Raw genomic sequence first — 19254 nt, forward strand, 5'->3', positions numbered from 1 at the left:
AACCTTAGTTATGTGGGGCTCCTCGGACCACATACTTTAGGTAAATTAATACGTCCTATTATTTTCCTAAGTATTAAACAGAACCTTAGTTATGTGGGGCTCCTCGGACCACGTGCTACTTTCTATTATTCGTTTAAGTATCAAATAGAATCAACTGTGCTGAATGGCAGAGACCTTCATGATAGTTACTTGAGTAAATAAACATTCATGGGTATCACTTAAAGTATTTGAAAGTATATCAAGTATATCTATTAACTATTTGAGAATTAATTGTCCCCCTAGTTCCTTAGATCTACTAATAAGTGGGGGATTAAGTGGAGTCAGACATGTATGGATACTCTATAATTGTATATGTTTTTGGAGTAAATGATATATTTTGTATATATTTCAAACACATTATCATTTACACAGATAGCTAAGTGAAATTGTGTCTTATTTTCCATATTGGTTAAGTGCTAAATAAGATAGAAGTCATATCAAGACTTATATGAATATCACAAGAATAAAGGAAATGTTCATAATTTTCATTAATTAAAGCCTTAGAGAAAGGTAGATTAGTTACATAAAGGTAACTTAATTACAAACTTTGAAAATAAAAACAACAGTTAAAAAAGAAAATGGAAAAAAAAAAAGCTACTTTAAACTACTTCTTCTTTATTACAATCTTATCCTTTGGTGGGGTCTTGGTAGATTGGGAGAGTGCTGCCTCCGAGGATCCTTGGTCTTTATTGTTGAGGCCACCTATAGCAGGCACTGGAAGAGTTGCAAGAACAATCTCCATCCTGGGAGGTACCTCGTTCTCTTTAAGGGGATCCTGAGGAACAGTTGGGGGCTTGGTGGTATCAAGGGCCACTCTCTTGGTCCTGTCTGCCTCTTTTTTAGCAACCCCAAGCTACTCGGCCTCTTTTGAAGGGCTACTAGAAGAAAGTGGGACCTTATCCGGGCTGTCCTTCTCAAGCTTTGCCACATCAGAAGGGGTGTCTGCCTTGGAGCTGGTAGAGGCTAGTGCACGGATGGCAGGAGGGTAGTATACACTCTCTGCCCTCCTAAGTGTAGAAGAGGCCTTAACCCTAGCATGGTTAAGGGCCTCATTCCACACCTGGAGGTAGTAGTTTTACATACCTCCGAAACCTCAGCCCTAAGGGTCTCTTTGGTCTCTGCCACCCCTACGTCATAGCCGTCCTGCTTGGCCTGGTCCTTAGCTTTTTCGGCCTCTTCCAATTTCTTTTTTAAGACCGCAATTTGCTCCTTGGCAGTGGCCAGCTGGTCTTCGGTCTGGTGAAGTTGCCTCCGTGGACCCTCAACCTGCCTTTCAGCCCCTTCCAAGGTGGCTTCAACACTCTTCTTTTCCCTTTTTGCCTCTGTCAGTTTGTTTTTCAGCTTGTTTATCCTTTTGTCGGCTACATTAAAGGCCTCCAAGGCCGCAATGCACCTCCCTTCTTCTTCTTTCATTTGTCGGTGGGAGTAGTTTACCATATCCTCGGCTTTGAATGTTGCTTGAATAGCCAGCGGAGGGAAGAAACATAGTAAAAGAAAAAAGAAAAAGAAAAAGAAAAAGAAGAGAAAGTAATAATAATAATAATAAAAAAGAGTTGGTTGAAGGACTTACCATTGCAAGATCCCTTTTTAGACTGAGGAACACTTCATGTTTCCTCATTGACCTGAGGTTGGCCATGTCGCCAGGAAGCAGCAGCGCCTGTTCCACTGCATCGACAACATAGCCAGCCCACCCCTGCTGGAACTCCCTGATAGATGCGTCGGCAGGCAAGAGGGCTCCATCTATTATGAGAGCAGGCTTCCAAGCTAAAGGTCCAACTTGAGAGTCATGTATCTTGTCAGCCGCCGTCTGCCCCACTTTGACTTGTTTGGCCCCTTTTTGGGGCTTATCCTCTTGGGAGGGGTGACCTTTTCCTGTTTCCACCACCTACTTGCCCTTCTACTCCCTCTTTCTCTTGTGGTCGGTGGGCTTAAGTCGGAAGGGTTGGGGGGGGTGGAGGAGTGGGAAGCTTGGTCTGGGCTACCCTCCCCAGCGCGTTTCCTCCAGCTTGGGACTTCATAGTTCTTGGAGACTTAATCTTGATTTACATTGGATCCCCATAGTGTCTGAAATGTCAGTGGCTTCATGGTCGTGGAAAACTTAGGCTGGGAGGAGATGGTCGAGATCACTGGTTTGGATTTTTAGGTACTGAGGCTAATTGAAGACCTCGTAGTTGTCCTCTGAGTCTGAAACGTCTACTATTTCTTCTCCTTCCTCTTCTTTAATTATTGGTTAAGAGGGAGTTGCTTCTGCCTCGGTGGCAAACCGAGAGGGTAACTCTACTTGCAGTACACCATCTGGAATAGGACTGGGGATGAGGAAGCTGGGGACTGCTACGTTGATTTGATGCAGACGTGGGTCCCTCGCCTTGATCACACACTTAGGTGATTGGAAGCTAGAGGAGATTAGGTCGTAGCCGAGGATGAGGTGGGCTACCTTTAACTGGCCGACACTGTGGACAAAGACCTCGGCCTTGAGTACTTTGTCTAAATCTACCTTGTTAACAAGATTTATGTTTGGGATGGTAGTGCATGGATCTGCAAAACCAACAAAGACAAAGAAACGCTATTAAGAAAACAAAGAGAGAAAGGCAACACGAATCAAAGAAAATTAGAGTTGTAAGTACAAATAGGGAAAAACAGCAATGACAAGTGCGAGATATGCCAATTAAAAGGGGGTTGTATTACTAAGAACAGTAAACTTAAACCCATAATACCCCATCTAGTGTCCCTTCTCTGGTTAGATAGTGAAACCCAGTGTGCCACTCTCCCGAAATGGTTAAGAAATCTTTATTCATGCCCTTATTAGACTCGGGTAGACATGATATGAGCCTAACTGCAGGTTCTTTAGTTTTTAGATAATATCCCTGCCCCGTTAGTTTGTGGCGGTTGTAGACCCAATTAACGTCGTGATGGGTGAGGTTCACACCCATCTTTTCGTTAAGGGCGTTAACACTACCTAGGATTCTAAACATATTGGGGGCAAACTATGTGGGGGCTAATCTATGAGTTATCAAATAATCCTAGTGACTCTACCCATGGGAATTCTCATTCTCCCATCTATGAAGGCAATCATTGGGATTACCAGTTCTCCCTCTTGCCTTTTGGCAAACCAGTCCCCTTGTTTACAATATCTAATGTATCTAATGGAAACCCCCTGTGGGATTCCATATCGAGCTTTAAAGCTCTCTATATTCTCTGGGGAGTCTACCAGATGAGCAAATCTACCCATTTTGTCAGAGATAGATGAAGGAGAGAAAGACGTGAAAGGAAATTAAGAGGGCCGAGGAGAAGAGGACTCTTTATAAAGAAAAGTAGAAGAAAAAGTAAACAGAAAAGGTTAAAAAGACTTACGCAAAGAAATAATTTCTCCTCGGACTAGCTCTTGATATTTATGAATGCAAATGTTTAGTGTAAGAATGCAAAGGTTCAGCGAATGAAATGCAAAAGTGAAGTGAAGGAACTGTATAGGCACTATTTATATCAGAAAGGTGGGCAAGCGGGAAAATTCCCGCCCAGGTTCCAATAAAAATCCCAACCGTAGGATCCGCATCTCACTGTAGAACGTGGGGGATATGGAGCCGCAGAAATTTAATGAAGGTGCGTCTCAAATGCCGAAGCGTCAGGAGCACACGTCGGGCAGTTAAAAAAGTACCTGTGCAAAATGAAATGATGTGTAATAAGGTCGGGATAATTGTAGTGACATTAAAATCCTCATTTCTTTCCAAGGAGCCAAATAGGAGAATTTCGAGAGGCTATTGTAGGGTTGATAAGCCCAGTGGTATGTATCTATGTATATATTGGGCCGGGAGCCCAATCCGAGGACATTAAGTAGTCCGAGGATGGGTAAACACTGTCATAAGAATCCTTGTTAGTGAGTTAGGAGGTGAGGTTTGATCATGATTGTCCAAGAGGGCGGTCCGAGGAGGAATGCTTCCTCAGCTGAGCAAAGCTAAGGTCAAAAGGTGCGGTCTGCCATCAAGAGCAACGTTTCGAACAATTCCACTGGTGATGATAAGTATCAGGAGAGAATAGGATAGAGGGAGGCTATGAAATATCTAAGGGAAAGCTGCTACCACCGCATTGAATGCTCTGCAGCTAACTCTCTGGCCGCATTAATGAGGAAGTGATACATGAGCAGTAGTTTTTAGCCTTACAACTACTCCCCAAAGATTTCAGGAAGATGCTGATGTAACAAGGATCAACACCAACAACCTAATCTACACGTGAAGGGCAGAGATGAAAGGAGGAAGAGGGTATAAAATAGGAGGGAGGCCTTGAGAGAAGGGGATCGAAGAATTGAGAAAGAAATATTGTAGCAATAAGAACTGTACTTGTGATCAATTTCAAGAATCATATACAAGAACTGATCTCCTCGGACTGTGTTGAGGACGATTTTCTTTAGATAAGATCAGTTTATTTTTACTTTATTGTCATTTGAATCCACTATAATCATTACCCAACTCATTAAAGCCTAGTTTTTCAACCCACTCTCTATAAATTCATTGTATTGGGCTCTTTGGGCTTATATCCTTTTAACTGTTGGGTTTAGGACTTAAATTGCATCCTTACATTATCTAAAATAAAATCATTTTCAACATAAATTAATAACTTGTATGTTCACATGTAAAAAGCATAAATCTTCAACCTCTAATAAAATTATCAAATAATAATAGATTGAGAGGGGGTAATATAGTAAATTGGAAAAATATAATCTAAATTGTAAATAAATAAAATATTAAAGCCAGGAACGACACAACAAAGGAGCATAGCCTATTGGTTATTGCACCAGTATTTGACCTATTGATTGCTGGTTTTATTAAAAAAGTTAGTCATTTTTTTTTTCTTTTTTTTCATTAAAAGTTTCTGAAAATGGTTTACTAATTAATATAGCCATACATCAGTAAAACCTTTATATTTATTTAAAAACTATTACAAACTCATGGGTAAAACCTATGAGTTACGACACCCAAATGTTAGAAAATTGGCTTATAAACACATGGTTCCATGATGGTTGACTCTAATGATACTAACCCGCATACATACTCATGGGTAGAACCCATGAGTTATCAGTTTTTTATTTTTTATTTTGGTTGTGTGTGTGTTTTACTGTGTTGGATGGAATTATGGAAGATGGGTGGGACCGTGGGAGTTAATGTGAACTTTTGAGTAACAGTAAAAAAAAAACTTAATGAAAAGAGGTAAAAAACTTAAATTTTTTTAGGTCAACTTATCTAATTGCCAAAAAAAAAAAAAAAAAAAGAAGAAGAAGAAGATAATTGTGTAAATTTATCTCTTAAAAAAATTTTAAATTGTTGACAGAATACATCTGAAGTTGAGTTTGAAAACCAACAGAAATTAGTCCTAATTTGTAGGTAATATTGTAGGTGAGAGTTAGAGATGTGTTTTTACTGGATTATCTTTTATTTTTGTTTCTGCTTAAACTTAGGATGTAGGGGCATTTTTGATCCACCAAAATCAGTCCAATCAGGATAAGCTCGTTAAATAATACTATAGATTAGACTGGCTTGGGTATGTTCAATAATTTAAATAAAATACATCATAAATAGTAGGCACCAAAGAATTGGACTTTTATGTGGGTCTTTAGGCATCAACAACTTTTTAATAAGGAAATATGAGATGCCTATGAATTATATTATTGTATATTAACAAAAAGTAAAAATTGAAGAGAAAATTTATCATTTCACATTTTTTTTATTCATTTTTTCTTTTATTTCCCTTCTACAAAATACTTTTTCCTAAATGATCAATCAAACCCATTTCCTAGACCACCAATAATAGTGTAATTATTTTTCATAATTAAAAGAGAGTTTAAATTGGGCTAAACATGGCCCTCAATCATGGTTTTTTTAAAGTTAATGTTATAGGTACTGCACTACACCTATTGCAACAGTTGAGTTGACAAGTTTTTGTTAATTCTTATTTGAATTTATCATTGATATTACTTTTTTATCTATTAATAACAACTTGCCACATTGGTAATTATAGAATTTTTGGTGATTATGGATTTTTTTTATTTGATAAATAATCATCAACTCTTTCTCTCCTTTACAAACTCACTTGGAGAGAAGGTAAAATTTGTCTTAGGTCTCCAATACAGCACTAACAATTGAATATTCGGAAACTGTTTCCATGAACAGATCAAACCCACTTCATCCCATTAAAAAGGAGTGTAATTGGGCCACACATGAGTTTATCCTTTAAAAGCTCATAGGCCTAAGCTGAACTTAACCGTTACTACACACACTTAGACATGGCAAAACGAGTCAGAATTTTATGATCTGACCCGATTGACCCGTAACCCGAGTGACCCACAAAAAATGACCCATTTTGACCCGTGACCAGTTTTGACCTCGACTTGATTGACCCGACCCGTCCTACCCGTTTTGCCACGTCTATCAACGTTGAATAAATTGAGATTGAGGTGTAATTCTCGTAAAATATTTACTTATTCTTCTTCACTTAATATGTTATGTACTCCATTATAGTTTGTCGTTCTTTATTTGTCACCTTCATTTTTTCTTCCTACTTTAAACAGATCGAAGATTATACCAAGAGTTGCACCAAATTTGGGTATCAAGTGTTTAGTGATAATTGGCAAGTGGTAATAGTATCACCAGTGAGAATCTAATCACAGTTAAAGAACTCAGAAACAATTGACAGATTGCATCTATTTAAAAAAAAAAAAAAAAAAACTTGTTTGAAAAATACGGGTCAAATTGACCCGTCCCACGACCCAACTCGACCTGCAACCCAATTAACTCGTTTAAAAATGACCCGTTTTGACTCGTAAACCCGATTGACCCAACTCGACCTACCCGTTTGCCACGTCTACACACACTAACATGTAAAGTACTCCTTTTGAGAATTTGATAGTTACAACAAAGTGGAATTTGAACAAAGAAGAGTTTGAGCTCTAAAAAATATGAATATGCTAAAAAAATGTTAACTAGTTAAATTCCGAAACTCTTAGTAACTCAACCCTCAAAAGTACTCTTTAACCGTGATTATTGATTGATGCTCCAAACCTCTGAAAATATGGCATCTGCCACGTATATATAGTATTAAAAGCTGGAACATGTCCTGTTTATCTCACACTTCAGAGAAAGAACAATACCATTCTGGAAGGTGGAAGCTAGTGCTGAGACGAGAGCGAGAGATAATATAAACAAATGAAAAGCAGGTATCATAACTCTTATCTTTTAAGCAATTATATAATGAGTACTCTCTCATTGATGTTCAAAGCATTGTTTTAAAGCCACAGATTGGGAGAACCTTGTCTTCGAAATGAAAATGGCCTTCTTAACTTCACTTTTTGCCTTTTGAACAAATTTTTTTTTTCACAAAACCTTCACTAGGTGTACAACAGAATTTATTCTGCAATAAACTTTGACACGACATCTCTATAGAATATAGACCATAATAGTGCCTTTAAGGGGCTCTAAGGCTTTCAATCCATGGCATTAAGATCTTGCATCACTATATATACGTACTCTTCTAATCTTCTCTACCAATTAAACATCGGTCTAGCTAGTTGCGACAAAGAGTCATAATTAGAGGTGGGATGTCAAAAGCAAAGATCCTTCTTCTTAGGTAATCTTAATGAAAAAAACTACTAGCTTTTGATTATCTATATATATTTACTTTAACTAATCCATGAATCAAAGTTTAACTAATCTATATACCATAGCTCCTTTCTTTGTCCCCATCTAGTCATGGTTTTATTTTCATTCGCTGATCGAACAGTTCTGTTCTTTTTCTATTTTTAGCTTCATTATTTGCCAATGGGAATTGTTGCATTTGCATTTGTGTATATCATAGTGATTTCTCGCTAACCATCTTTGACATATATGAAAACCCTAATGCTGATTTGAGGCCATGCTAGTTCATTCAGCGAAGCTAAGGGAGTAGAGCGCCATTTCAGCAAGCTTGCAGGAGCACATAGACAAGAAAAATCAAGACAAGCAGTGAGTAGTGGTGGCAAGATTGATGATTCATCATGCTGGATTCCACATCCACGTACAGGGATATACTTCCCACAAGGCCATGATTGGGTTATGGATGATGTTAGGGAAGGTGCGGCTTCTTTCAATCAGAACTACTGGATGAGGGATGTTGATGGTGTTGAAAAGCCAGATGCTAGTATTCCACCTGATCAATATTACACAAATTCTTAATATAAATATTTGTTTCAATTTAATAACAATATATAAGATGAGAACCAAGGAAGGCTTGCTTGGTGAGTAATAGTGAACCTACTCTAAATGTTTGAAATAGTCTACAATTTATAAGATGAGAACCAAGGAAGGCTTGCTTGGTGAATAATACTGAACTTAATCTAAATGTTTGAAATAGTCTATGATCTATCAATAACCTTGTACCCTATCCACAATATTTAAATTTATCGTACTCGCTCGATAATAATTATTTTATGTCTTTAGCAAAGCAAGTAATGAATTTTTTTTCCTCTTTTTTTTATCTAGACAAAATTCAGACTCAAGTACTTTATTTGATGACTGATGAAAGTTCAAAAAACGTGTATAAATCACCTTTGAACGTTTAGACCCCCAAAATACAACTTAACCAATACAAGCAATATGTCAAACAACTAGTGTGCGGAAACTTAACACATGCTATAATATGAAATTGGTTATAAACTATCTAAGCCATAACAAAATAAAATCCACAGCAGATAAATAAAAGGCAAAGATAGAGAGGAAGGAAGATGCAAACACAAAGACAACACGCGATGTGTTATTGAAGAGGAAACCGAAGTCCTCGGCGAAAAACCTCTCCGCCGCCCTCCAAGCGGTAATCAATCCACTAGAAAATATAGTTGGGATACAAGGACAGCAATAGACCCTCCAAGCCTAATCTACCCAGTGCACCTAAGCCCTCCAAGCTTCTTGCTCCAACGAGGTTGCGCCGAACCTTTTTCTTTTCTAGCTTCCCGGATTCCGCTACTAGACCGTAGCATCAACCAATGAAGATTGGCTCCTTCCTAACTGCTTCCCAGAAATCCAAACGACTGTCTCACAGTGATGATGATGATGAGAACCAGGTTTGGTATAATGCCTCTCAAAGATTTGACAATGGAGAGGAAGAGAGTTGAGGAATTTGAAGAGACTCTAAGGTAGAGATTGTGGGTGAAACAATCTGGTTTTTCTTTAGGGTTTCTCTCTCAAAATTCTCTCTGGAAGCTCTCTTTCAATCGTGGGTTAAAGGGGTATTTATACTGGAGTGGAGAGGAATGTGAAACGTCAGGTTTTGGCAAAACAGGGGTGGCTCGCGGCTTGACCTCGCGGCTTGACCAAGTCGCGAGATCCAGTCGCGAGTTAACCGTATGGCCAGTTGTCCTGTTTTGTCCTGTAGTGCTCTAGCTAGCATGACTGTTCACCTTCCAGCATGCTTGGCACGTGTGCAGCTTCTGGCGGCTTGCAGCCGCGAGTCCACCCGCGAGTCCCAGCCGCGACTCTCTGTTTTCTTGCACACTCTTGAGCAATCTTCACTCTATCTCACTCACTACCCTTACAACAAACCCACCTAAATACAGGGTTACTAAATGCTGAATTACAAGCAAATTTGGCACGGAATAAAGCCAATTAGATGGTTGAATAAATTCAACCTTACAACTGATGATGCCGAAAAATCGTCAGTGAGCTACACAGCACTCACGTGCTCGAAACAATGCCTGCACAACACAAAAAGAGAAGACCTCGCAAAGAGCACCGGTGTGGTGCCGGCCAAATACCCTCCGAAGGTCAAGTTAGAACTTCTCACAACTCTAAAGTGTTAGAGAGGGTAAATTATGCGTACCTTGGTTGGTGAGGGTATTGGGGTTTTTATAGTGGTAGAAGGTTGGCCTCTCCTTATTGGATTAGAAGTCTTTTCCTTATAGGAGTCTCTTTAGACGTATTTTTCGAGATCATTTCCTTGTAGGAGTCTTTTTATTTAACACCAAGCGTGGGGCGCAAGATATTTCTTTATATATGCAAACGTGGAGACCAAGCAAGGCCATGTCAGGGTCGTCAGCTTCGCCTACTCCCTCGTCAGGGTAGTCACTTCGCCTACTCCCTCATCGGGGTCGTCAGCCTCGTTAGGGTCGTCAGCTTCGCCTACTCCCTTGTTAGGGTCGTTAGCTTTGCCTACTCCCTTGTTAGGGTCGTCAGCCTCGTCAGGGTCGTCAGCTTCGCCTACCCCCTCGTCGGGGTCGTCAGCTTCGCCTACTCCCTCGTCGAGGTCATCAGCCTCGTTAGAGTCGTCAGTTTCGCCTACTCCCTTGTCAAGGTAGTCAGCCTCGTTAAGGTCGTTAGCTTCGCCTACTCCCTCATCAGGGTCGTCAACCTCGTTAGGGTCGTCAGCTTCGTCTACTCCCTTGTTAGGGTCATCAGCTTCGCCTACTCCCTTGTTAGGGTCGTCAGCTTCGCCTACCCCCTTGTCGGGGTCGTCAGCTTCGCCTACTCCCTCGTCGAGGTCGTCAGCCTCGTCACGGTCGTCAGCTTCGCCTACCCCCTCGTTGGGGTCGTCAGCTTCGCCAACTCCCTCGTCGAGGTCGTCAGCCTCGTTAGGGTCGTCAGCTTCGCCTACTCCCTTCAGCTTAGTAGTGTTAGCTTTCCATTTATGACAAGTTAACCCCGTCTTCCTAACGCTGTAGACGTCCTAAAGCTGTTCGACTGCCATTTATGACAAGTGAGGCCGACGGGTCTATTTTGAACGTCACTTCATGATACTATATTCATGAATATTCACATTCATAATTTTACCCTTATCAGCTGCCCCCCACTCCATGATCTCGTCAGCTTAAACTGACAGGTTCATGGAGTTTAAGTCCTTTTCATTTGGATAATTCCAACTCGTCTCTTTAGTAGACTTGTTCATCTCGTTATCTTTTATGTTAAAACCATCGTCTTGTAATATTAGTCATATCCTTTAGTGGACGAACTCGTCAACTTTATGGGCTCGTCCGCTTTGGGGACTTGGCGCAATCGTCCATTTCGTGGGTATTACTAAGTGACTCGTCCAATCTGTAGGCTTAATGATAAACTCGTCCACTTGTGGACTTAATAATTTTTCATTCTCTTAGGATTGGGTCGTCCACTTTGGACTTAGCAATGTCGTCCGCTTTGTAGATTTAGTAAGGTCGTCCAGCTTGTGGACTTAATAAGACATGGTTGTCAACTTTGTGTCCATTTTATGGACTTCATAATTTTTTCATCCTCCTAGGATGAAATCGTCCATCTTGTGGACTTAATAAGCTTGTCCATTTTATGGACTTGATAATATTTCATCCTCTTGAGATGAGGTTGTCCACTTAATGGACTGCATATTAGGGTCGTCTATTTTGTAGACTTGGATTCCTCCACTTTGTGGACTTGTTGAGGTGACTAAGTGTTGGTACCTCGTCACCTTGTGAGTTGTCCACTTGGGGTTGTGGACTAATTGAGGTGACTAAATTTTGGAGCCTCGTTACCTTTTTGGTCGTCTACTTGTAGGCGACTTAGTATGGTGATCATCCACCCATAGTCAACTTTGGTCTCGCGTCTACCCGTAGGTGACTTAGCGTAGTGACCGTCCACCCGTAAGCGACTTTGGCCATGCGTCTACCCGTAGGTAACTTAGCGTAGTGACCGTCCACCCGTAGGCGTTGGCCATGCGTCTACCCATAGGTAACTTAGCGTAGTGACCGTCCACCCGTAGGCGACTTTGGCCATGCGTGAATAAACTCCTCTTATTAAAATAAACCATGCATTCATAGAAAAAGTTGTTCTTAAAAAGAAAACGAAGACTTGCCCTTTGGGCTTTAAAAGAGTTATTGTAGCAAAAACTAAAGTAAATAGAAAAACTGAGGAGTATAGCTAAAATTCACTAAGGTAAACTAGAGATAAAGGGGTGCTGCTCTTCATGCCATCCTTTTTACTGGTAGTACTTCCGTAGGTGCTTGGTGTTCCACGGGCGGTGTAGCTTCTGTCCGTTCAGCGTCTCTAGTTCTTGCCATCTTCTGCCCTCTGTCCTGTCGCGTATCCTTTTGCCTTTCTCTCTTCTCTCGAGTCAGAAGCGCGTCCTCAGCATTCATGTACTTGGTTGCCCTGTAAAGCACGTCCGACATAGTCTTCGGGTCGTTCTTATATAGTGAAAATGGGAACTTACCCTTCCGCAGCCCATTTGTGAAAGCGGCTACAAGTATCTTGTCGTTAGCTTCATCAATTGAAAGCGCCTCTTTGTTAAAGCGTGCTATGTAAGACCTTAGCGTCTCATCTTCCCGCTTCTTGATGCTTATCAAGCATGCTGTAGACTTCTTATACCTGTGTCCTCCGATGAAGTGCGAAGCAAACTGGGCGCTTAGCTCCTTGAAAGTACTGATGGAGTTAGGCATCAGCCTGCTAAACCATATCCTTGCGGGACCCTTCAGCGTGGTGGGGAAAGCTCTGCATATGATCTCGTCGGGTACCCCCTGAAGGTGCATCAAGGTCTTGAAGGACTCCAAATGATCTAGAGGGTCTTTGTTTCCGTCGTAGTTTTCCACTTGCGGCATACGGAACTTTGGTGGAAAGGGGAAGGAGTTGACAGACACGGTGAACGGCGAGTCGGTTCGGTGGACCAGATCATCAAGGTCGCTAGACACCCGTCCTTTGAGGGCGTTCATCATGACGTCCATCTGTTCCTTCATCGCCTGCATCTCCGCGACAATGTGGGGTTGAGCCATATCAGTGACGGATGGACAGCTCATATCTTGTCGCTTGGGTCTGCTTGGGGCATTACTACCTTCCGGCCCCTCTTGGTCTCTTCGCTCGACACTGGTACCTTCTTGATTTTCCCCTTGGGTACCTATAGCGGCGTTCTTTTGCCGTAGCTGTTCTTCAAGGTCCTGATTCTGTTTGGTGAGATGTTCCACTGTTGTCATGAGGGTTTGGACCTGCCTTTCCAGGGTAGTGGGTCGCAGCTCGTCTCCCTTAACGTTGTTGGTAGTTGCCATCGAGTGAGTAAGTACCATGCAACTCTTTGTTCGGGAAGTGATAGGCTAAAGTATGCTTCCTCCCCACAGATGGCGCCAACTGATGATGCCGAAAAATCGTCAGTGAGCTACATGGCACTCACGTGCTCGAAACAATGCCTGCACAACACAAAAAGAGAAGACCTCGCAGAGAGCACCGGTGTGGTGCCGGCCAAATACCCTCCGAAAGTCAAGTTAGAACTTCTCACAACTCTAAAGTGTTAGAGAGGGTAAATTATGCGTACCTTGGTTAGTGAGGGTATTGGGGTTTTTATAGTGGTAGAGGGTTGACCTCTCCTTATTGGATTAGAAGTCTTTTCCTTATAGGAGTCTCTTTAGACGTATTTTTCGAGATCATTTCCTTGTAGGAGTCTTTTTATTTAACACCAAGCGTGGGGCGCAAGATATTTCTTTATATATGCAAACATGGAGACCAAGCAAGGCCACGTCAGGGTCGTCAACTTCGCCTACTCCCTCGTCAGGGTCGTCACTTCGCCTACTCCCTCATCGGGGTCATCAGCTTCGCCAACTCCTCGTCGAGGTCGTCAGCCTCGTTAGGGTCGTCAGCTTCGCCTACTCCCTTCAGCTTAGTAGTGTCAGCTTTCCACTTATGACAAGTTAACCCCGTCTTCCTAAAGCTGTAGACGTCCTAAAGCTGTTCGACTGCCATTTATGACAAGTGAGGCCGACGGGTCTATTTTGAACGTCGCTTCATGATACTCTATATTCATGAATATTCACATTCACAATTTTACCCTTATCAATGACAAAAAATCTTATTGATTAAATTAATTGGAGGTTTTGGGTATGCATGACTAATTGACCAAGTTACCTTTCTCAAAGAGTTGGGTTTAAGTTACAATTTGTGTAACTTTAAGTAATATTACATCATTCATTATGTTTTAATTGGATGCGAATTTTGACAAATTTACCATCAGATTACATATTCTATATGTTTTTAACATGCATATTAATTTTTATGCCAATCGAATGTTATTTACAATTTGATTCATAAACTTATCTTTTATGCATTATTTTAAATTACAAAAACTTGAATTTAAACAATTAATTGATAGCATGTCTATTGATTTTTATCACCTTGAAATTTTGTATGGATTGAGAATATATTAAGATAATGTAATTTAATGGTGAATTTGTCAAAATTCGAGTATAATTAAAAAATATTAAATGGTATAACATTATTTAGAGTTATACTAAGTGTAACTTGAACTAAACTCATATAAATATATAAACACCACTGTCAATAGCAAAGATGGGTATTTGACAATGAAACCTTTAGATATATAAACACCATTAAGAAATATTAATTGAATCAATAATTAGTAACTTGTTTAGAAAATAACCAATCAATACAACACATAGTGGAATATTTTTCTTTTCCTTCTTTGTGCATATACATTGAGTATTCCAAATAAACTAATTAAACACAATAATTAATATACTAACCTCCATATGCATCATGTGTGTGCTCAATTTTTTTTATTTCTTTTATAACTTTCAAATAACTGGCATTCACCCACACGATTGGTGGCCTGATGGAAAACGACTCGGGCTTCCATGCACATTGCATGGGTTCAAGCACACCCATTAGCACTTTGTGGGTGCCCTGGTGCAAGTTGGATGTTGTTATGGTAATGCCCAGGCAGTGTAGTCACGTGAGTTCCCCCCCCCCCCCCCCAACTCATCTTTTCGTTTACCAAAAAAACACTCAAAATTTATCCATGCATCCAATTACATGGCAGAAATATAACGGATAATTTAAAAATGTAGCAACAACTTTTTACTTTTTAGTCTTTTATCATTTGATAATTAAGCCGGGAGATTTGAACCCTAAAATGTTTCAATTAGAAATATCAAAAAATATAAGTTGAATAACATGGTTGTTGGCAACAACTTTTGACCTATTTAACTTAATCTAAATGTATGTGTGAGAAACTCTCTCCTAAATACTTGAACCTTGACCCTTGCGCCCTTACTCCACTAGAACTTGTATTTGTGTAATGAACATCACACTAAGGGTGCGCGAAAATAAACCAAACTTGAACATATAATCTTATTTGATGTTGAGTTTAAGACTAGTATTCAAAATAAAATAAAATAAACTATCATAAATTTTCAATTCTAGATTTGTTTACATCCTTACTTCTTACTATTTGTTCCCGCACTACCCTACTACAACCAAAAATAGTGTAAGGGTTTGTTTGGTTGGAATGGTGGAAAAGTAGGAGGATAAAAAATGGGGAAGTGATAAAAAAGTGGAAGGATAAAAAAAATTTAGTTTTCTCTCGTATGTATTTGGTTGAATTGATGGAAAAGTAGAAAAATAGAAAAAAGGAAGTTGGTATAAATTTACAATTATGTTCCTCAATAACACATTTAAAAAAAAATTGTATACCACTTAAAAAAAAAGCACAAGCCTTGATCCAACTAAAAAAATATTGAAAGTTGTTGGGAAGAGCCAAGGACAATTTCATCCAACTAAACTCTCATGTTCTCCCTTGTATTTTCTCTCCAATCTGGACTAATCATTTTTTGGTGGGGCCCGGAGAGAAAATAGGTAGGGCCTACCAATTTTTTCCTCCCTTCCCCCTCTCAATCAAACACCCATCTCACTTATTTTCTCTTCTCTTTTTTCCATCTTCTAGAATCACCCCCACTAAACATACCATAAGTTGAATCCCTACTTTGAATGATACCAACGTGTTACTATTGGGAACACCATTACACTCAAGATATACACACTATCATATGGACTAAATTTATTTATTTATTTTTTAAATGGGAGTGTATATGAAACGTTCAATAACAAATGTGTAATAAAAATTTTCCGTTCTAAATATTATTCAAATACCAATTCGATCCGATTCGAATATTATTTTCAAATACTACCTATCTTCTAAAAACAAAAAATAGTACTATCAGGCATTGTTATTAATACTGTTCCGTTCTGGTCGGAAAATTTCATACCAGTCCTTAAACCAAAATGAATCACCCTCTTGTTCCACCTTGGACCATATTCTAGTTCATTCCGGGTTGATCCGGCCATTCCAGCTTGTTTCGGTACATTTTGGCCGATACATAAATTTCGGGCAATATTGATAAATGCATAAAATTTTGAGATTTTCAAGTTTTAATAACTGTTACCTGTAGGAAGCAACCATCTTAGGTCACCCACACCCACTTCAACTATTACCAGTCCTTTTCTTTTCCTTCTTTTCTTTTGAGTTCCGTCTTAGAGCATTAGCATCCGATATCTGCAAAAAATCTCATTTTATCATCTCAAAAGCTACTTTATCTATTATACCATACCATTTTAGAACACACCCAACATTCAAAATTTCTTTTTCTTGTCACTTTATTTAAATATTCTTTTTTATTCCTTTTTTTTTTTTTACTATTTCTCTTTCTCCTTTCTCCTCTCTTTCTCCCTCTTCCTCTTAAGTAACCAACAATCACCACATCATAGTACCACCGCCAGACTAACATCCACTATATCACAATGCCATCGCCAGACCACCAAGCAAACCCACCAAACCCACAGATAAACCCACACACACAACACCCAAACCCATAAACCCACCATTGTCATTCAACCACCACCTCGCTAGACACACCACCCACCCAACCACTACAGCAACAACCCACCCCACCACCACCACCATGAGCCTACAGATGCATAGAAACCCACAAAAAAATCAAAGCAAAATTCACACAACTAAAACCCACAAAATTTGAATCCAAAAGGCAAAACCCATCCCAAAATCCATCAATAAATCAAAACTCATAGCAAATTCCAACCCAAAACCCATTAGAACCCACCCAAAATCAAAACCCATGAACCATAAATCAACCCATCATGACCCACACCGGACTTGAGAGACCCACGACCCACTTGCCATGACCCACGCTGGACTTGATGCACCCATGACTCACGATGAAGCCAAGACCCATGGAAAAGACAAAGAGAATACAGGCCAAATGGCTTGGTCAGGTGGCTTGCGGTGGCGTATGATGGCGATGGCTTCTAGCGGGGCCTGTGACAGTGGGTCTGGCCATGGTGGCTTGATGATGGTATTCATGTCCACCATGAGTTTTGGGTTTGAAGATGAGAGAGAAAAACAAGAGAGAGAGAGAGAGAGAGAGAGGAAGAAAGAGAAAGTGAAATGAAATAATGAGAAAAGAGGAGAGAGAAGAATCATATAATAAAAAATAATTTTATTTTACAATCTTGCTACAGTATCATCTTAGATATAGGATAGTACTATAGCAATATTGTAAAATTTTTTACAATTGACAGTCCAGATAAGAGCATCCATAGCAGTGGAGCTAAAAATTTAGCTTTTTAGCTCCACCAAAAGTTACTTTATCTATTTTACCTACACATGCTGCAGTAGTAGATCTATTTTAGCTTTCAACACAATAAAATAATATAAACATCACAATAAAATAATATCTCCCCTACAATAAAATAATATATCCCACTACCCAAAAAACATCTACAGCACCAACCACAACCACCTCTATCATCAGCCACAGCCACAACCACAACCACCACCACCACCGGCCATAACCACCACTCTACTTTGGCAACCACAACACAGCATAGAAAAAAAAAACAAAAACAAAACCACAACCATAATCACAACCCCATCACTACTAGTCACCACAAACCACCAACCATGACAACCACAACCACAACCCACTGCCACTGCCACTACCACAACCACAACCATAACCACAACCATGAACCACAAAACTTATAGCCAAAATACACAAAACCCACTACCAAAGCCAAAATCATCCACCACCACCACAACCAAAATCCACAAACCCACTGTCAAAATCATCCACCACCACTACCATAGCCAAAATTAACCACCACCACCACAGCCACCAAACCCATAAACAAATAAAAAAAACTCAATCACAACAAAGAGAATAGAGAGATGGGCGGCAACGGTGGCTTGTGGCTTGGGGAGGATAGTGTTGGCGTGGGTCTAATCGGCGAAAGAGAAGTGGGTCTGAGGCAGATGGGTCTGATTAGCGTTGGGTGAGCGTTGGGATGGAGGACAGGGCGGAGGTGTGGATCGGCGGCTTAGGGCTTGGGTCGGCTTGGGCTGGTGACGTTAAGGCCAGCGGAGGCGTGGGTTGGAGATGTTGAGAGAGAGAGGTGAGAGTGACTGAGAGAGAGAGGCACGAACTAAGAGTGAATGAGAGAGAATGAGATAGACCAGTGTGATAAAAGAATGAATAAAAAAAGAAGTCTGGAATAAAAAATTACTTTTTTTTAGCTTTTTATAGATGTGCACTGTAGCAATTTAGCTAAAAAATTTAGCTATTGCTCCACTATTGCATGGGTTTTTTTTTTTTTTTTTTTTTTTTTTTTTTTTTTTTTGTGTTTTGGCACATCTAAAATAGTTATATAGCTATTTAGCTCCACTGCTGCAAGTGCTCTTATGCATTATTTTTGTGATTTAATGCTAAAATATAGCAACATATAGCATTCCCAATACCGGGTACTACCCTTCTTTTGATTGTTCGCCCATTTGCTTTTGCTCTCCATTTTTTAGTTATGATATTTTGACTTTTATTTTATATATATACATTTTTTTTTTTTTTTGTGAGCCTGTCCACATGACTACCAAGGCAATGGTAAATAGTACATTTTTTTGGAAAAAAATTGGTGACTAGCCGCGTTTGAACTTATTGAGTTAGTTGGACTGTTTTTGGAACTCGAGTTCCAACCCAAAATTGAGTTTCAATCCAAAATCGAGTTTCTCAAACTCGATTTACTCTTGGATTCATCTGACGTGGATTTTTTTTTAAAAAAAAACTACGTGGAACTCGAGTGTAGTAAACTCGAGTTCCATTTTTAAAAAAAATTTACTTGCAAGGAACTTGAGTTTTCTAGACTCGAGTTCCAAGAGGGAAAAATAATATATCAGATTAAACTCAAGTTCCACTTTTTTTTTTTTTTTTTTTGTAATCCACGTCAGATGAATCCAAGAGTAAATTGAGTTTGTGAAACTCGATTTTGGGTTGGAACTTGAGTTTTACAAACTTGAATTCCAAAAACAGTCAAACTTACTAAATACTTTCAGTCGCATGCCATTTATCTAATATTTTTCTAAAATAATGCTCTTCAGCCAATTTTGCCGACTACCAATGTGATTTTAAAGGAGAGT

At 39.7% G+C, this 19254-nt stretch overlaps 2 protein-coding genes across 3 annotated transcripts; one reads left to right on the forward strand and one right to left on the reverse strand.

Annotated features, from left to right (window-relative positions):
- Positions 1 to 643: 643 nt before the first annotated feature.
- LOC126704967 (uncharacterized) lies at positions 644 to 1452 on the reverse strand. Its single transcript, XM_050403943.1, has 2 exons — positions 1123 to 1452; positions 644 to 814 (listed from the first exon to the last, which is right to left on the reverse strand). The coding sequence occupies exons 1-2, from the start codon at positions 1450 to 1452 to the stop codon at positions 644 to 646; spliced, it is 501 nt and encodes a 166-aa protein (XP_050259900.1).
- Positions 1453 to 7332: 5880 nt separating this feature from the next.
- LOC126705843 (uncharacterized) lies at positions 7333 to 8411 on the forward strand. 2 transcript variants are annotated; one of them, XR_007648440.1, is made up of 2 exons: positions 7333 to 7650; positions 7952 to 8411. XR_007648440.1 is itself a non-coding variant. In XM_050405060.1 (2 exons), the coding sequence occupies exons 1-2, from the start codon at positions 7622 to 7624 to the stop codon at positions 8232 to 8234; spliced, it is 321 nt and encodes a 106-aa protein (XP_050261017.1). In that variant the 5' UTR covers positions 7511 to 7621; the 3' UTR covers positions 8235 to 8411. The 2 variants fall into 2 exon arrangements, 1 of the variants encoding a protein (XP_050261017.1); XM_050405060.1 differs by having other exon boundaries at positions 7511 to 7650; positions 7943 to 8411.
- Positions 8412 to 19254: the final 10843 nt, after the last annotated feature.

This window comes from Quercus robur, chromosome 11, assembly GCF_932294415.1.
Source record: "Quercus robur chromosome 11, dhQueRobu3.1, whole genome shotgun sequence".
Classification (NCBI taxonomy): domain Eukaryota; kingdom Viridiplantae; phylum Streptophyta; class Magnoliopsida; order Fagales; family Fagaceae; genus Quercus; species Quercus robur.

What these genes read in the sequence shown, in the direction of transcription:
- LOC126705843 (XM_050405060.1), top strand. Translation starts at nt 7,622, where the DNA reads ATGTCAAAAGCAAAGATCCTTCTTCTTAG. An exon ending in GCAAAGATCCTTCTTCTTAG is followed by an intron (nt 7,651 to 7,942) that starts GTAATCTTAATG and finishes AGGCCATGCTAG; the next exon opens with TTCATTCAGCGAAGCTAAGG.
- LOC126704967 (XM_050403943.1), bottom strand. Translation starts at nt 1,452, where the DNA reads ATGAAAGAAGAAGAAGGGAGGTGCATTGCGGCCTTGGAGGCCTTTAAT. An exon ending in TTAGGGCTGAGGTTTCGGAG is followed by an intron (nt 815 to 1,122) that starts GTATGTAAAACT and finishes ACTGTTCCTCAG; the next exon opens with GATCCCCTTAAAGAGAACGA.